General features: G+C 39.6%; 2 protein-coding genes and 1 long non-coding RNA gene across 3 annotated transcripts; all 3 read left to right on the top strand.

Annotated features, from left to right (window-relative positions):
- Nucleotides 1-6,508, top strand: LOC104789662 (uncharacterized). The gene is made up of 16 exons (XM_087512704.1): nucleotides 1-208; nucleotides 276-457; nucleotides 3,291-3,389; nucleotides 3,478-3,578; nucleotides 3,669-3,755; nucleotides 3,832-3,961; nucleotides 4,049-4,118; nucleotides 4,201-4,400; nucleotides 4,486-4,628; nucleotides 4,706-4,897; nucleotides 4,983-5,073; nucleotides 5,143-5,308; nucleotides 5,396-5,506; nucleotides 5,596-5,692; nucleotides 5,833-5,957; nucleotides 6,474-6,508. The coding sequence occupies exons 1-16, from the start codon at nucleotides 1-3 to the stop codon at nucleotides 6,506-6,508; spliced, it is 2,037 nt and encodes a 678-aa protein (XP_087368830.1).
- A 254-nt stretch (nucleotides 6,509-6,762) lies between these two features.
- LOC147944735 (putative F-box protein At1g67623) lies at nucleotides 6,763-7,614 on the top strand. The gene has a single exon (XM_087512801.1). The coding sequence runs from the start codon at nucleotides 6,767-6,769 to the stop codon at nucleotides 7,529-7,531; it is 765 nt and encodes a 254-aa protein (XP_087368927.1). The 5' UTR covers nucleotides 6,763-6,766; the 3' UTR covers nucleotides 7,532-7,614.
- Nucleotides 7,615-10,327: 2,713 nt separating this feature from the next.
- LOC147944734 (uncharacterized) lies at nucleotides 10,328-11,767 on the top strand. Its single transcript, XR_015557702.1, has 2 exons — nucleotides 10,328-10,598; nucleotides 11,573-11,767. It is a non-coding gene; the product is annotated as an uncharacterized LOC147944734 (long non-coding RNA).
- Nucleotides 11,768-12,280: the final 513 nt, after the last annotated feature.

Below are 12,280 nucleotides of genomic sequence, written 5' to 3'. Positions count from 1 at the left end.
ATGCGAATTGTTTCTTCATGGTCTTTGGTCTGGTCGCGGTGTTGGACGAACGCTCGAACAAAGAGGTTGATCCTCTGCTTGGTGGCCTTGGCGGAGCTCCTTGACCTTGTCCTGGCTCCCGGGAGGATCGCTGGAACCTTGGCCGTGCTCGATGCTGGAGTCTCCATCGCGTTCGGTGCGTCTCTGTCAGGCGTCTTGGTCGCGTCTGGTACGTCTCGGTCGTCTCGGTCGGGTTCTGGTCCTGTGCTCACATCAGGTTGCCTCCTGTATTTCAGATCCCGCGGATTCTTTGGTTCCCTCGGTGAGACCGGGTCAGGGTCCCTTTTGTCAAATCAACGGTTTCTGGAAAGAATCTGATCCAATGCAGGTTTCGGTTGGTGGTGTTGTAATGGCGATGCTGAGACTTTTAATTGGGTGTTCGATGTTTTCGACGAAATCCTTCCCCGCTCCATGCAGAGTTAGAATCTCTGCTTTGGGCCATGGAGTGTATCCTTGCAAATGGAGTTGCTTGTTAGAGTTTCGAGACGGATTATGCATAACTAGTAGCAATGATTTAAGCCCCTCAAGACTGGCCTGGCTTCTCTAATCTTCTTGACGATTTTCACTTGCTTTGAGCCGCCTTCACACACTTCTCCTTGTCCAAGATTTTTTGCATGCAAAATTTGTAGGTGGATTGTCTGGCTCGGTCTTCTAGATCTTTAATTTTAGCATTTTCCTTTATAAACTATGTTCCTCCAGTTTGTAAACTATGTTCCTCCAGTTTGTGCTATCAACATTGAAGTTCTTTTCTAATTAGTGTTCCGTTGACACAAAAAAAAAATGATATGACATAGGGAACTTTCCGATCATATTCCAAATATGTTGATTTTTGAAAAATAAGATATTCAGATCTGACTTGGATCTACTACCAAATTTAATTAAAACGATGTAAATATATCCTAAATATAATTATAAATATTATGTGGTACATTTTTCGACTTAAACCCCCCCCCCCCCCCCAAAAGCTCCCACACACTAGTATCGAGGCCTCACCCTGTTCAACCTTTCTCTCCTCATCAAACTCTTCAATCTCCTATTTTTTCTCTTTTGTTAATCTTTTTATTTCCCCTTTTAAAACCCAGTAAAACCCTACCTAATTCAAGGCCTTTGGTGAGAACTTCAACATCCTGGCTCTTGAACTTGTCCAATGACCACTCTCCTTGCTATTCCGATGATTTAATTTCAAGCATCACAGCCTTCACACCACTCCCACAAGCTATGTTCTTCTCGTGCCGCCAAGAATCATGACTTTGGCCCACTCACCAACGCCAGTTCGTCTCTTGACAATGGCTATTTTGTCCTCCATTGATTCGCTTTTGGAAGATTGTCGATAATCTTTGATCTCACATTTACCAAAAAGCGTCATAGTGAAACATGGTCTTTTCTGATCTTAACCTATGAATGAATGGATGACAGCAAACAAACAGACTTAGGCTAAGATGATCAAATGGGATGCAAAGTGTTTCAATACCCTTATGTTGCTGTAACATAAAGGATGTCAATCTATAAAGAGTATGAAATGTAAGCAGTCAAGACATGATCAATGCATTTAAGTTAAGCCAAATATCAAGTTAGTTTGTTTCTAACAACCTATTGGCAGAAATGAAATGCAATGAACAAAGGCAACTTAAGACAGTACTAATGCAGAATTAAACTATAGAACTAGTGCAATAAACTATGCTAAGCTAGAGAAAACTACTAACAGATGCAATTAAGAGCAAACTGGAATGAAACATAACATAAACAAGGAAATAAATTGGTGCTCGAGTATGCACTCGGTCGAGTTCATGGTCGAGCAGGTGGTCGAGTGATGCATAACAGAAGAACAAAAGCAAAACAAAGAACAAAGATGCAAAATAAACGATGACAAATGATCAAATATGAAAGCAGTAACAAATAATAAGCAAATAGATCCTAGAGATGGGAATAATGGGTTGATATCAAGCTTGGCTTATCTAGACTGTCTAACAAAACTCATAGAAGCTATCCATAGACAATGATCTCATAAACTTGTTAATCCACTCTCATGGCAATAACAATCAAGTTTAAACACTCCTAGACCTAGTTCTCACTAGCTAAGACATGGATAAACAGGCATTAAATCCCAGATTCATTTTTGTCAAAACCACCCTAGACAACTAATCTCTTAAGCTAGACACAATAATCTCCAGTATTAGTCTTATCCAACATCTTAAATATCTTTTCCATAATAAAAAACCTCAGATCTATTCTTAACTTCTCAGAACAAGAATAGCTTAGAGAACATCTAATCTAGAAGGGATCTATAACAATCAAGGCTTAAAAAGTGCTAGAACAACCAAACTCTCAATCAACCTAACCCATCCCCAAGGATCTAGTTACTATTCAGATCTACAAATCATGATGAAGAACACAAACCCAGAAAATGATAAAACAAGCATGATCAGATAGATAAGAGAGAGATGAACAATTTAATACAAAGAAGTGAAAGCAAATTGTCAACAGATCCAAAGTTATCAAGATTACAAACTTTGGTGGCTAAAAACCCTAGAAAAAATAAGAGGATGCAATAAAGTAAAAATAGGCTAAAAATGGCAAAAACTAGGTTATGAGGTGTCTGTCTGCGGCCACAAGTGGCAGTACACATATATATATAGAAAAGAGGGAGAAACCATATTTTGCTAGAGGACAAAACAGAAAGTCGGCTGCAAGTGCTCGACCATGTGCTCGGTCGAGTGCATGGTCGAGTGGTTGGTCCGTTAGGTAGCTCCAGTCTTCGATCTGGGATGTTATCTATTCAGTAAAACAGGGATAACTCTTGAAGGACACCTCTGATTGACCTGAAACCACCGCCATTGGAAAAGTAACCCGATTTCCTAAAACTTATACGAAGTATGCTGAAACTGAATCGCAACAGAAAACTTCATTCGGATCGATGAGCTCGTTATGAATCCGACCGAGTGCTCGACCATGTTCATGGTCGAGTGGTGTGGTTGAGTGGTGTGGTCGAGTGCTTTCTTATACGTTCTTGATGCTTCTAGTCCTCTTGGTTAGCTCCAGAAATAACACCAAGTCCTTCCTTAGATTTTAGATCTCCATAACACCTAATAATACTTCCAATGTACAAATGTATGCAATGCATGCTTCTAAACATCCTAAATGCATATTTGGATAGAAATGGTTATAAGACCTAAGGAATTACTTCTATATGATGCAAAACATGACTAAACAAGACCTAAAATATGTTAAAATTCGATTCTTTTTCACCGTAGTTTACTGTTGTTATGGAGAACAAACATAATCACAATCCTGGCGTTAGAGTCGTTGGAAGAAGAGTTTATGATTCCAAAAATGGCAAATCCTGTCACCAGGTGTGAGACTTAGTTTTGTTTGGTTAGATAATAACGTTTTTTTTTTTCTTTCTTGATTTAAACTGTTGGTTCATTTGTTTGTTTGTAGTGTCGACAGAAGACTATGGACTTCGTCGCACCGTGCAAGGTCAGGAGGATGAATAACAAGCTATGCCCCAATAAGTTTTGTTACAAATGCTTATCAAACAGGTTCGTTTTTTTTGTTTTCATTGATTTTTTTTCCAGAGACAATTATGGTTTCTTAATTATAATGTGTGTTATTCATGATTTGAACCATAGGTATGGTGAGAATGCAGAAGAAGTAGCAAAGTTGGACGACTGGGTATGTCCTCAATGTAGAGGCATATGCATCTGCAGCGTGTGCATGTAATTATACATGTCTTTGAAATTAATATATTAGAGCTTTATCAATGAAATAAAATGGTTTGTGTGGATTTTACAGGACAAGCCGAGGGCTAAACCCCACTGGGATTTTGGTACATAAGGCTAGAGCTTGTGGGTTGGCTTCAGTCGTTGAGCTTCTTGAAGTTGAAGGGCCTGATAAGTTTGCTTATCAGAGGAAGCCAAAACTGGTAACTAAAATACAAATCCTGTTTTTAATGATCTTTAGCTTTTGTCTTTAATTATACTTACTTGATTAACATGGTTTAATTATGTAGATTGCTGCTTCCATTGAAGGTAGTAGTAGCAATAGTGAATCTGTTCCAGGGACAGAAGTGGAAACATTAGGTGAGACAATAAGTTTAGAATTGTGTTTTGTTAATTTTCTAATATAAAAGAAGAGGCCAATGATTTAAGGTTTATGAAACAGATGTTCCCAAGGAGGAGAAGAAAGCGGTGGGCAAGAGGAGGAGAGCCAAATCCAGTGACAAACTTAAAGAGGAGATTCAGTTTGAGGCTCCAGTAGTTCCTCAGGGTACAAGCTTGACTTGTGTATCAGGCATTGATATACCCACTGAAGAAGCTGGAAATGTATTCCAGTTTTTCAAGTTTTGCACAGCCTTTGGAAACGTATGATATATAATTACTCTCTTTAGCAACGTATGGTCTCTAATGATTTACTCTTAGTCTGATTCGCTTTTAACTTTTGTGATAGGCTCTTTCTTTGAAGGAAGGACAAGCTGAAACTGTTGTCCGTGAGCTTTTTGTATGTGGGTGTAACACAAGGAGAACCCAATACTGCCCTATTATCCAGATGATGATCCAGTTGTTGGATTTAATATCACATCATAGAGAGATGTATGAGTCTATATAAATGTATACACATGTTTGTTTTCTTGCTCATGTTTGTGATGCATTTGCATTTTATATTACAGGTCCTTGACTCTAAGTGCAACTGACAGCAGTTGGTTCACTGCTATCGGAGAGATCCTATCGCAGTCAGAAGTTTTGAGTGATGAGTTCCCTCCTGAAACTTTTGTAGCGGGTGTTACTGAGTACGAGAAGATGGATGCATCGAGAAGGCTCAAGCTTCTAAATTTCTTATGTGATGAATCACTTGGCACAAAGTATGTGAATCTTTGTATGCCAATATCAAATTTTCTTGTAGTTTATGCTTTATTTTGAGATACCTCATGTGTGTAATTTTCTCAGGGTAATGAGAGATTACATAAAAAGCGAAATTGAGGAGTGTGAAGACCAGAAAAAAGAAGCTAAAGAAAAGTTTGCAGCAGCAAAGGAAAAGGTATTTTCTAAAATCTGTAATATATATATCAATCTCTTTGTTGTGCTAAAGCTCGTTTTGTCTTTATAGGAGAAGAAGCTCAAACAGAAGATGCAAGAGGATGTTGCCAAAGCCATTATGGAGAAAAATGGAGCTCCATTGTCCATTGAGGAACATAACGTAATCATGTCTCAAATAAGAGCCGCTAAAGAAGCTCATGACGAGATGATGGAAGCAAAAGGCATGACATCTCAACGTAAGTCTAAATCCTTAGACTCAATATGTTTTATATATTGTTGTCTTATATGTTTGTTGTCTGTAACGTGACAAATTCTATTTACAGAGACGCGTATATGTGATGCATATAGAACTAAACCAATTATATTGTATGATAATGGTCTTGTTCTTTGGAAACTCAAGTGCTATGAAGAAGAACCAAAATTTTTGCTTCAAGGTTTGAAATTTTGCTTAACGTTTTTTTTTATGTTTTGATATGCAAATGTGTTTAGTAATTTAATCTCAATCTTATTAATTAATATGCAGATCTAGGGACATTTGATGATTTATGTCCACATGAAAGATGGTTAGCTTATAAGCCTGAACAGAAATCAGAGATAGAGAGATATATCTCTTACAAGAGGTATATCTATCGTTGAGATTGTTGATTTTGTGATGTAGCCAATTTTGTGATAAAAGATGTGAGAATTGACCTCTGGTGGATAATGAGTAGCTGTTTTGTGAACTCGTTTTGAGTAATTTGTTTTTTTGGAACATTATAAGAGTGATCAAATATATGGTTCTCTTGTATTTCTCTTCACAGGCCAAGCAAAAGCAGAAAGGAGTCAAACATGTAACGCTGCCTTCTGTGCACGGGTACAATAGTAAGTGGATTGTCATAGACTATGGTTCGTGTTTGTATCTTCAAGTGTTGGTTTCTTTTTTAATGTTTCTGTGGAGTTTTGTTGGCTGTAATTCTCTGAATACCGTGTAGGAAAGTTTGTAGTCCATGCACTTGATGGAGATTGTATTATGAAGTATGTCTTTTATTTTAAATTGTTATGCCTCCTTAATGCTACTATAATTTGGTAAGAGGATATGTGAAGGACTGTCTCTTGAGTAGTTAACTGTACTGATTTGAACCTAGCCAGTTATTAGATATCATCTCCGTCATATGTGACTCTCTTGCTATCATAGAATCTACTTTAGGATTGATTTTACATATATATCTTCAGATCTCTATAGAAAGTTCTTTACTATGGGTTATTATTCTATTTTGTTTATCTGCTCATGACAAAACAATAACGCTTAGGTTTATTGTTTTTATTGATTCCAATGAAAAAACAAATGAGTAGTTAGTTTATAACGCCTAGGCTTATTGTCTTTATTGATGATAATGAGACCCCTTTTTTTTTTGGTTGTAGGATCTCCAAAACGCGCAGCTAAAGTGAGTTCTTGATCCTGTTCGATGGGCATACAATCTTCTTGAGTCTATTGGGTTTTAAAATCCTAGACGGGTTGAGAAATAGGATCTTAAGCCTATTGTGAATTTCTTATTCCTGTTTTTTTTGGTCATCTATCTATTTTTTTTCCTTTTGTAATATGGAAAAGGAACAATTTGTCTCTCCTAATCAAAAAAGGAAAACGAATTAAGCCCTCTCTATATATATAACAATAATTGGAAACAGTACTCTTGAATTTTATCAACAACAACAACATGGTATCATCCTCTCTGTTCTCGTCTTCTTCGTCTATAAGGAAATCTAGAAAAACAAGAATTTGCCTCGATTCTTTACCGGAAGATCTTCTTGTGGAGATTTCGTCATGTATCGCAGCTTCTTCCTTGTCAGAGGTTCGTAATCTCAGATTAGTTTCAAAACCGTTTCGACGTATTTGCGATGATGGATATGTTCTCCGCAGACTTTCGCTCCAAGAAACCCCTCTGTTCCCATGGCATCGCGACCATGAAACGTTCTCCAATTTTTTCAAAAGATGTCGCAAGAATGGAAACCCCGAAGCTTTGTATCGCAAAGGATTCATCTACTACTTTCTTCAGAACCGTGATCACAAAGGACTCAAATATTTAGCTAAAGCTGCAGAAAAAGGACACAAAGAGGCAAAATATGTCTATGGGTTGATTCTGATCTGTCTTGGAGGCCAAACAAAACAAAAGGGTTTTAAGATCTTGTCTTCTGTTACAAAGCCGTTGTTGTCAACTACGATAGATGAGCTGATGGAACTTCGATACAAGATTGAAAAGATTAGAGACAGCGAATGGGATCGTGCCAACCCGGTGATGGAACAACTCAAAACAGTCTACGTTCGAGAGAAGTGCAAATGCGATGGTAAAACCATGATGTTCTTAGCAAGGAACTGTGATTGGCATCCATACAATGAGGACAGTAACGACATCAAGACTTCTTCTGCTTGTGAGTTTTGTCTCTGGCACCATGAAGTTGAACTTTTCTGTCGGAGGATTTAGTGATCAATCAATTATGTATTAAATAGTGGTTTTGGTTTTACTCTGTGCTAGAATTATGGAGAGAGTTGTGGATAACTTCTATAAGTGCTTCAATTTTTTCTTGTTCTTTCTTTTTTGGTTATGTTTTTTTTTTTGTAGAAATTGTTGGAGCATATATATTTCGTAAGTTCTTTGCATTAAAAACATCAAATTTTCAATACAATTACTGATTGACTTCTATGAAACTCGGCTAAGTTGATTTAAATTCAGTGCTAGCCAAAGGACACTCGGTTTGGAACGTATGCTTCTTTGGGAATATGTAATCGTGGCTCTGATATGATCTTCTTATTCGCTTAGCTCTCGAAAAATGTCTCCGCTTATTGACATGAAAGTGACAAAGGAGAGGTTTCTAAAAGAGATGTTCACTAATCAGCACGATGCAGAGGTTTAATTAAAAGATAATCAACTTGATAAGCTTTGGAAACTTCTTGGCCCCGCCAGCCTTTGTGTGAAAACTAATCACGTGCATCGGATCTAATCCATATTTCCATTATTAATAAACATGTATTTACTCTATTTGTGTTAATTAACAGAAAATTTTGGATATCTATCTATCATTTTGGTACAGTTAAAAAATTTGAACATTAACAAAACTCGAACTCTTCCGAATAACAATCGGTAATAAAATATATATTTTATGTATCAGATATTTGAATCCCAAAATTCAAGATAGATTATGGAGATATTGATTTATAAAAATTAAAACATTTCTATTTTTTCGTTCAAATTTACAAATTTTAATTTTTTTGAGGCCCATTAAAAGTTAAATCAGAAGCTCATTACGGTGGAAAATTCTAGCATTAAAAAAAACCCTTAATCAGAAGCTCATTACAGTTTGATTTTGACGGAAGACAAAGACGTCCCCTTCACTTCCTCCGACGCCTCAATCGACTCAACTTCCCGATGATTTGCTAATAAGTATCTTGGCACGCGTGTCGAGACTGGACTACACGATTCTCTCTCTCTTCTTCAAGAGATTACGACCTCTCCTTGCTTCACCTGAGCTTTATGAGACTCGTTCAGTTTTAGGCTGCACCGAGACTTGTCTCTACGTGTGCTTAAACCCTTCTGACGCTAACCCTCGCTGGTTCACTCTCTCCTGAAAACCTAATTCAGGACTTGTATTCAGCCCCGTCTCAATAAATTTTTTGTCCCTAGGCATATAGGTTTTTTGGACCCTTTTCAACATAAAATTTTTTTTTTGGACTCCATCTACTTAAGGCTTTTTCAAAAAAAAAAATTGGTCCCCTGGCCACCCACCCCTCTCGCCATGAGTATGAGCTGGGCCTGCTTGTATTGGCTGCAGTCCCAGTTCCCAATGATCCTCTTGCACACGCATTGGGTCTCGTCGTGGTTGGTTCTGATATTTATAACATTGGCGGATCCATCTCTAAAGACTACTCCTCTACCATCTCTTAAGATTAATCCTTTACTCCTCTACCATCACAGGTAGCACGAAGCTCCAAGCTGATATAGCAAATCAGGTATTAAAGTGCACAATGGGACACATGTTTATGGATAAGAGAGTGACGAGCGCGTGGAGAAGGAATAATAAAGCTGGCAATATGCAGGTGACAGAAGTTGCAGGTTGTCAACATCAAGAAACGGTAACGGGAATAATCGGTTGACACTGTTAATGTGGTGGCAGTATAAGAGCAGTGTTAGCTCATCGTTTATCTTTTACGCATATTCAGAGTTGTAAAAGTTTTTAAGGTCTTTCTAGTACTTTCTCCCTCATCGTCTTGCTGGAGTATCTCTTTCGAGGCTCTTGTAGGTGAGAAGATGAATCTGCGTTCCTAGAGAATGTTGTTTCATTATATCGTTTATCTCAATAAATCAACTCTGTATTTCCTCTGTTTCCTCTATTTTTATTGTTGTGAGTGTGGTTTGATTAAACGTTATCATTGGTATCAGAGCAAAGTCGAACCTCGAACAATGGTGGTGGAGACGAGATCACAGCTAAACTGGCAATGTAGTGACCCTCACCAAGGGGTAAATTGCAAAATGAAAACCCAAGGCCAAAAGACCAAGAAAGGAAGCCAACGAGGAGATTAGAAGAATTGTTGAAGACAAGTCCAAGAAATTATGAGTGAATTGAGAAATGGCCGAGTTGACCACGACGTACTGTCCGAGTCGTCCGAAGGACCGAGAGTTGTCCGGGTAATGATCAAGAGGATCGGGAGAAGCTTGAAAGGATCAGGAGAATGGTCCGAGAAAGACTGAGGTGTATCCGAGAGTTGCCGGAGGGATCGTCGATAGCTGTCCGAGGAAGCTGTCCGAGGACTGCCGATGGTTGTCCGAGACTACCGAGAGTTGTCGAGAGTTGTCCGGACCAAGACCGAGTATTGCAGAGAGAAATGTCCGAGCGTTGCCGAAAAGTGCCGAGAGGACCGTCCGAGAGCGTACCGCAGAATCGCGACATGGATACTTTGGGACGAGCGTGTGGGCGCGTAAACGCTTCTTTCTTTGGATTGACCAATAGGATTTCATGCAAATTAGTGGGAGACAAAGGAGATGGAGTGGACCAATGAAATTTCATGCAAGTGAAGGAGGAATATTCTTTGGAATCTTGTGGTTTAAAATGGAATATTCTTTGGAAGAAAAAGAAGTGGGAGACATAATCATTTTGTCTTCTCAAAGCTGGCCAATGGAGTTTCATGCAAAGGAGAATGTGAGACAAAGGAAAGGAGTGGAGAGTAAGTGGCCAAGTGTTGTGCGTTTTCCCTAAGTGTTTTGTGGCCAAGGAGAAAGGGAAGCACTTGCTCGCCATGCATTGGCCATTGTTGCCGCCCAAAGCACTCACACTTCACTATAAATAGAGGACTTAGGTCCTTAGAAGCCATTTTCGTATCTCTTGCTAAGTTAGAGTAAAAGAGAGAGTAAGAAAAGTTATAGAGTGAGCGAGAGAGAGTTCTTCCTTAGAGTTCTCTCTTTCCGCGAGTGTGTAGCGAACCGCTGCTGTAGGAGCTGTTCGCGTCTAGTCCCTGCTTGAAGTCTGTTTAGAGTGTGTTCTTCTCAGCCAAGCCAGGTGAGTTTCGAAGCGTGTGATATGGCACATTATAGGTGGGATTTGGGTTGTTTTCGCTTAGGATTTTTGTGGTAAATCTAAGCATTTTCGTTGGGGTGTTGGGTAGATTCGTTTCTTTTCTTTCTAGATCGAAGTTCTAGAAAGTTAAGTCTCGTTTATTGCTTGTTTGCATGTTGGTGTGAGGTTGTGTCTAGCGCTTAGCCTCTAGATTTATTTCTAGTGTCTTTGTCGCTTGTTTGTGATTGCATGTTGCTTGTGTGCAATGCATGTTAGTGGTAGTTGCTTGCATGTGGCTTGTGTGCCTTGCATGTTGTTATTATTGCATGTGGCTTGTGTGCCTTGCATGTTGTTTGTGGTTGCATGTGGCTTGTGTGCCTTGCGTGTTGTTGTTTGTAGCTTGCATGTAGCTTGTGTGCTATGCAGGTTTGTTTGGTTGTGTGTTGAGGTTGTGAAGGTAAAGACTTCCCCAAAGACCGTAATCGGTGCGGATTACGAAGACTCGGAGAGACGGGATTGCAGCCTATGGCCGAGTACTACACGACGGTGTAGTCGAGATCGCCTGTTGAGAGGAACTCGCATGTGATGTTCTATGCTCGCGTGCCTATGTGGCTGTGAGTGTAGGTGTTCACGGGTATGGGGGAAGTGATGAAGTGATGAAGTGATAAAGCGTTGAGGCGTTAAAGTAAAGGAGAGAAGGGCCCTTGGACTTGAAGATGAAGAAGAGTTGTTAGCTTCCGCATGCGTATACTTTGATAGTATACTTGGAGATTGCTTGACTAACTTGCATATTATCTTGCTTGTTTTTCTTGCATTTTGGTTTGCATGTAGCATTTGAGTACTGCATGTAGTTGTTGTTGTTTGTTTAGCTTGCATCTTTGTGTGTTGCTTGCTGGGGTTGGGGTTGGGTTTGGTTTCTCGTTAGGTTTCCGAACTCACTGAGTGTTAGCACTCAAGACTCCATATTTGTGTTGCAGGTAACCTTAGTGGGGAAAAGCCTTAGCGGGGAGCACATGACGTTAGGCCAGCCGGTGTAGAGTTGCGTTGCCTTTGCAAGATGTTTTCTTTTGTAAAATTTACTTAATCGTATTTTGGCCTTAAGCCTGGCGCCATTTTCGTATTAATGCTTTATGGACTATTTTATGAAGTAAATAAATTTGAAAATCTTTTTATTTAAGTTGTTTAGTTTTCAAATGGTTCCAGCCTTGTCCGGGCCAACACAACGCACCAGGCCGCGAGGGTTGCAAAGCCTAAGTAGTCTCGGTCGCGGGAGGAATTGTGCTAGGGAGGACCGGTCGGGAAGTATGTAGCTTCCGTCCCTCGGCTGGATCAACCCGGTGCAGTTCCCATAGTGGCGTTCCGTGGCTGTTCGTTGGCCTGCGTGGTCATAGGACGGTTCAGGGGCGTTACAGGCAAGGTCTGGGTGGTGATGAAGTCCAGAAAGGTGAAACTGAGACGATCGGCAACGCAAGGAACCTTCTCAGTCGTACTCAAGCGATAGAGCGAGCGATTGCGGAGAAATATAAGAAGATGGATCGGAATATTGCTGACATGATACAGATGATCAGGATGATTTCGGGTCAACAAGCATCTTCAAGCTCTAAGTCACATGGAGAACGTAGTCCTTTGGCGGTGTCGGCTATGCCAGAGGGAAGTGGAAGTGGTTTTGGGCAACTACACAGTGG

This window comes from Camelina sativa, chromosome 5, assembly GCF_030686135.1.
Source record: "Camelina sativa cultivar CO46 ecotype springtype chromosome 5, ASM3068613v1".
Lineage (NCBI taxonomy): Eukaryota > Viridiplantae > Streptophyta > Magnoliopsida > Brassicales > Brassicaceae > Camelina > Camelina sativa.
The sequence above is the reverse complement of the archived record's forward strand: the minus strand, read 5'-3'. Positions and strand labels throughout refer to the sequence as shown.

Coding starts and splice junctions, on each gene's coding strand:
- LOC104789662 (XM_087512704.1), top strand. CDS start 1: ATGCGAATTGTTTCTTCATGGTCTTTGGTCTGGTCGCGGTGTTGGACG. Junction 4,629..4,705: donor ATATCACATCATAGAGAGAT/GTATGAGTCTAT, acceptor TTTATATTACAG/GTCCTTGACTCTAAGTGCAA. Junction 4,898..4,982: donor GATGAATCACTTGGCACAAA/GTATGTGAATCT, acceptor TAATTTTCTCAG/GGTAATGAGAGATTACATAA.
- LOC147944735 (XM_087512801.1), top strand. CDS start 6,767: ATGGTATCATCCTCTCTGTTCTCGTCTTCTTCGTCTATAAGGAAATCT.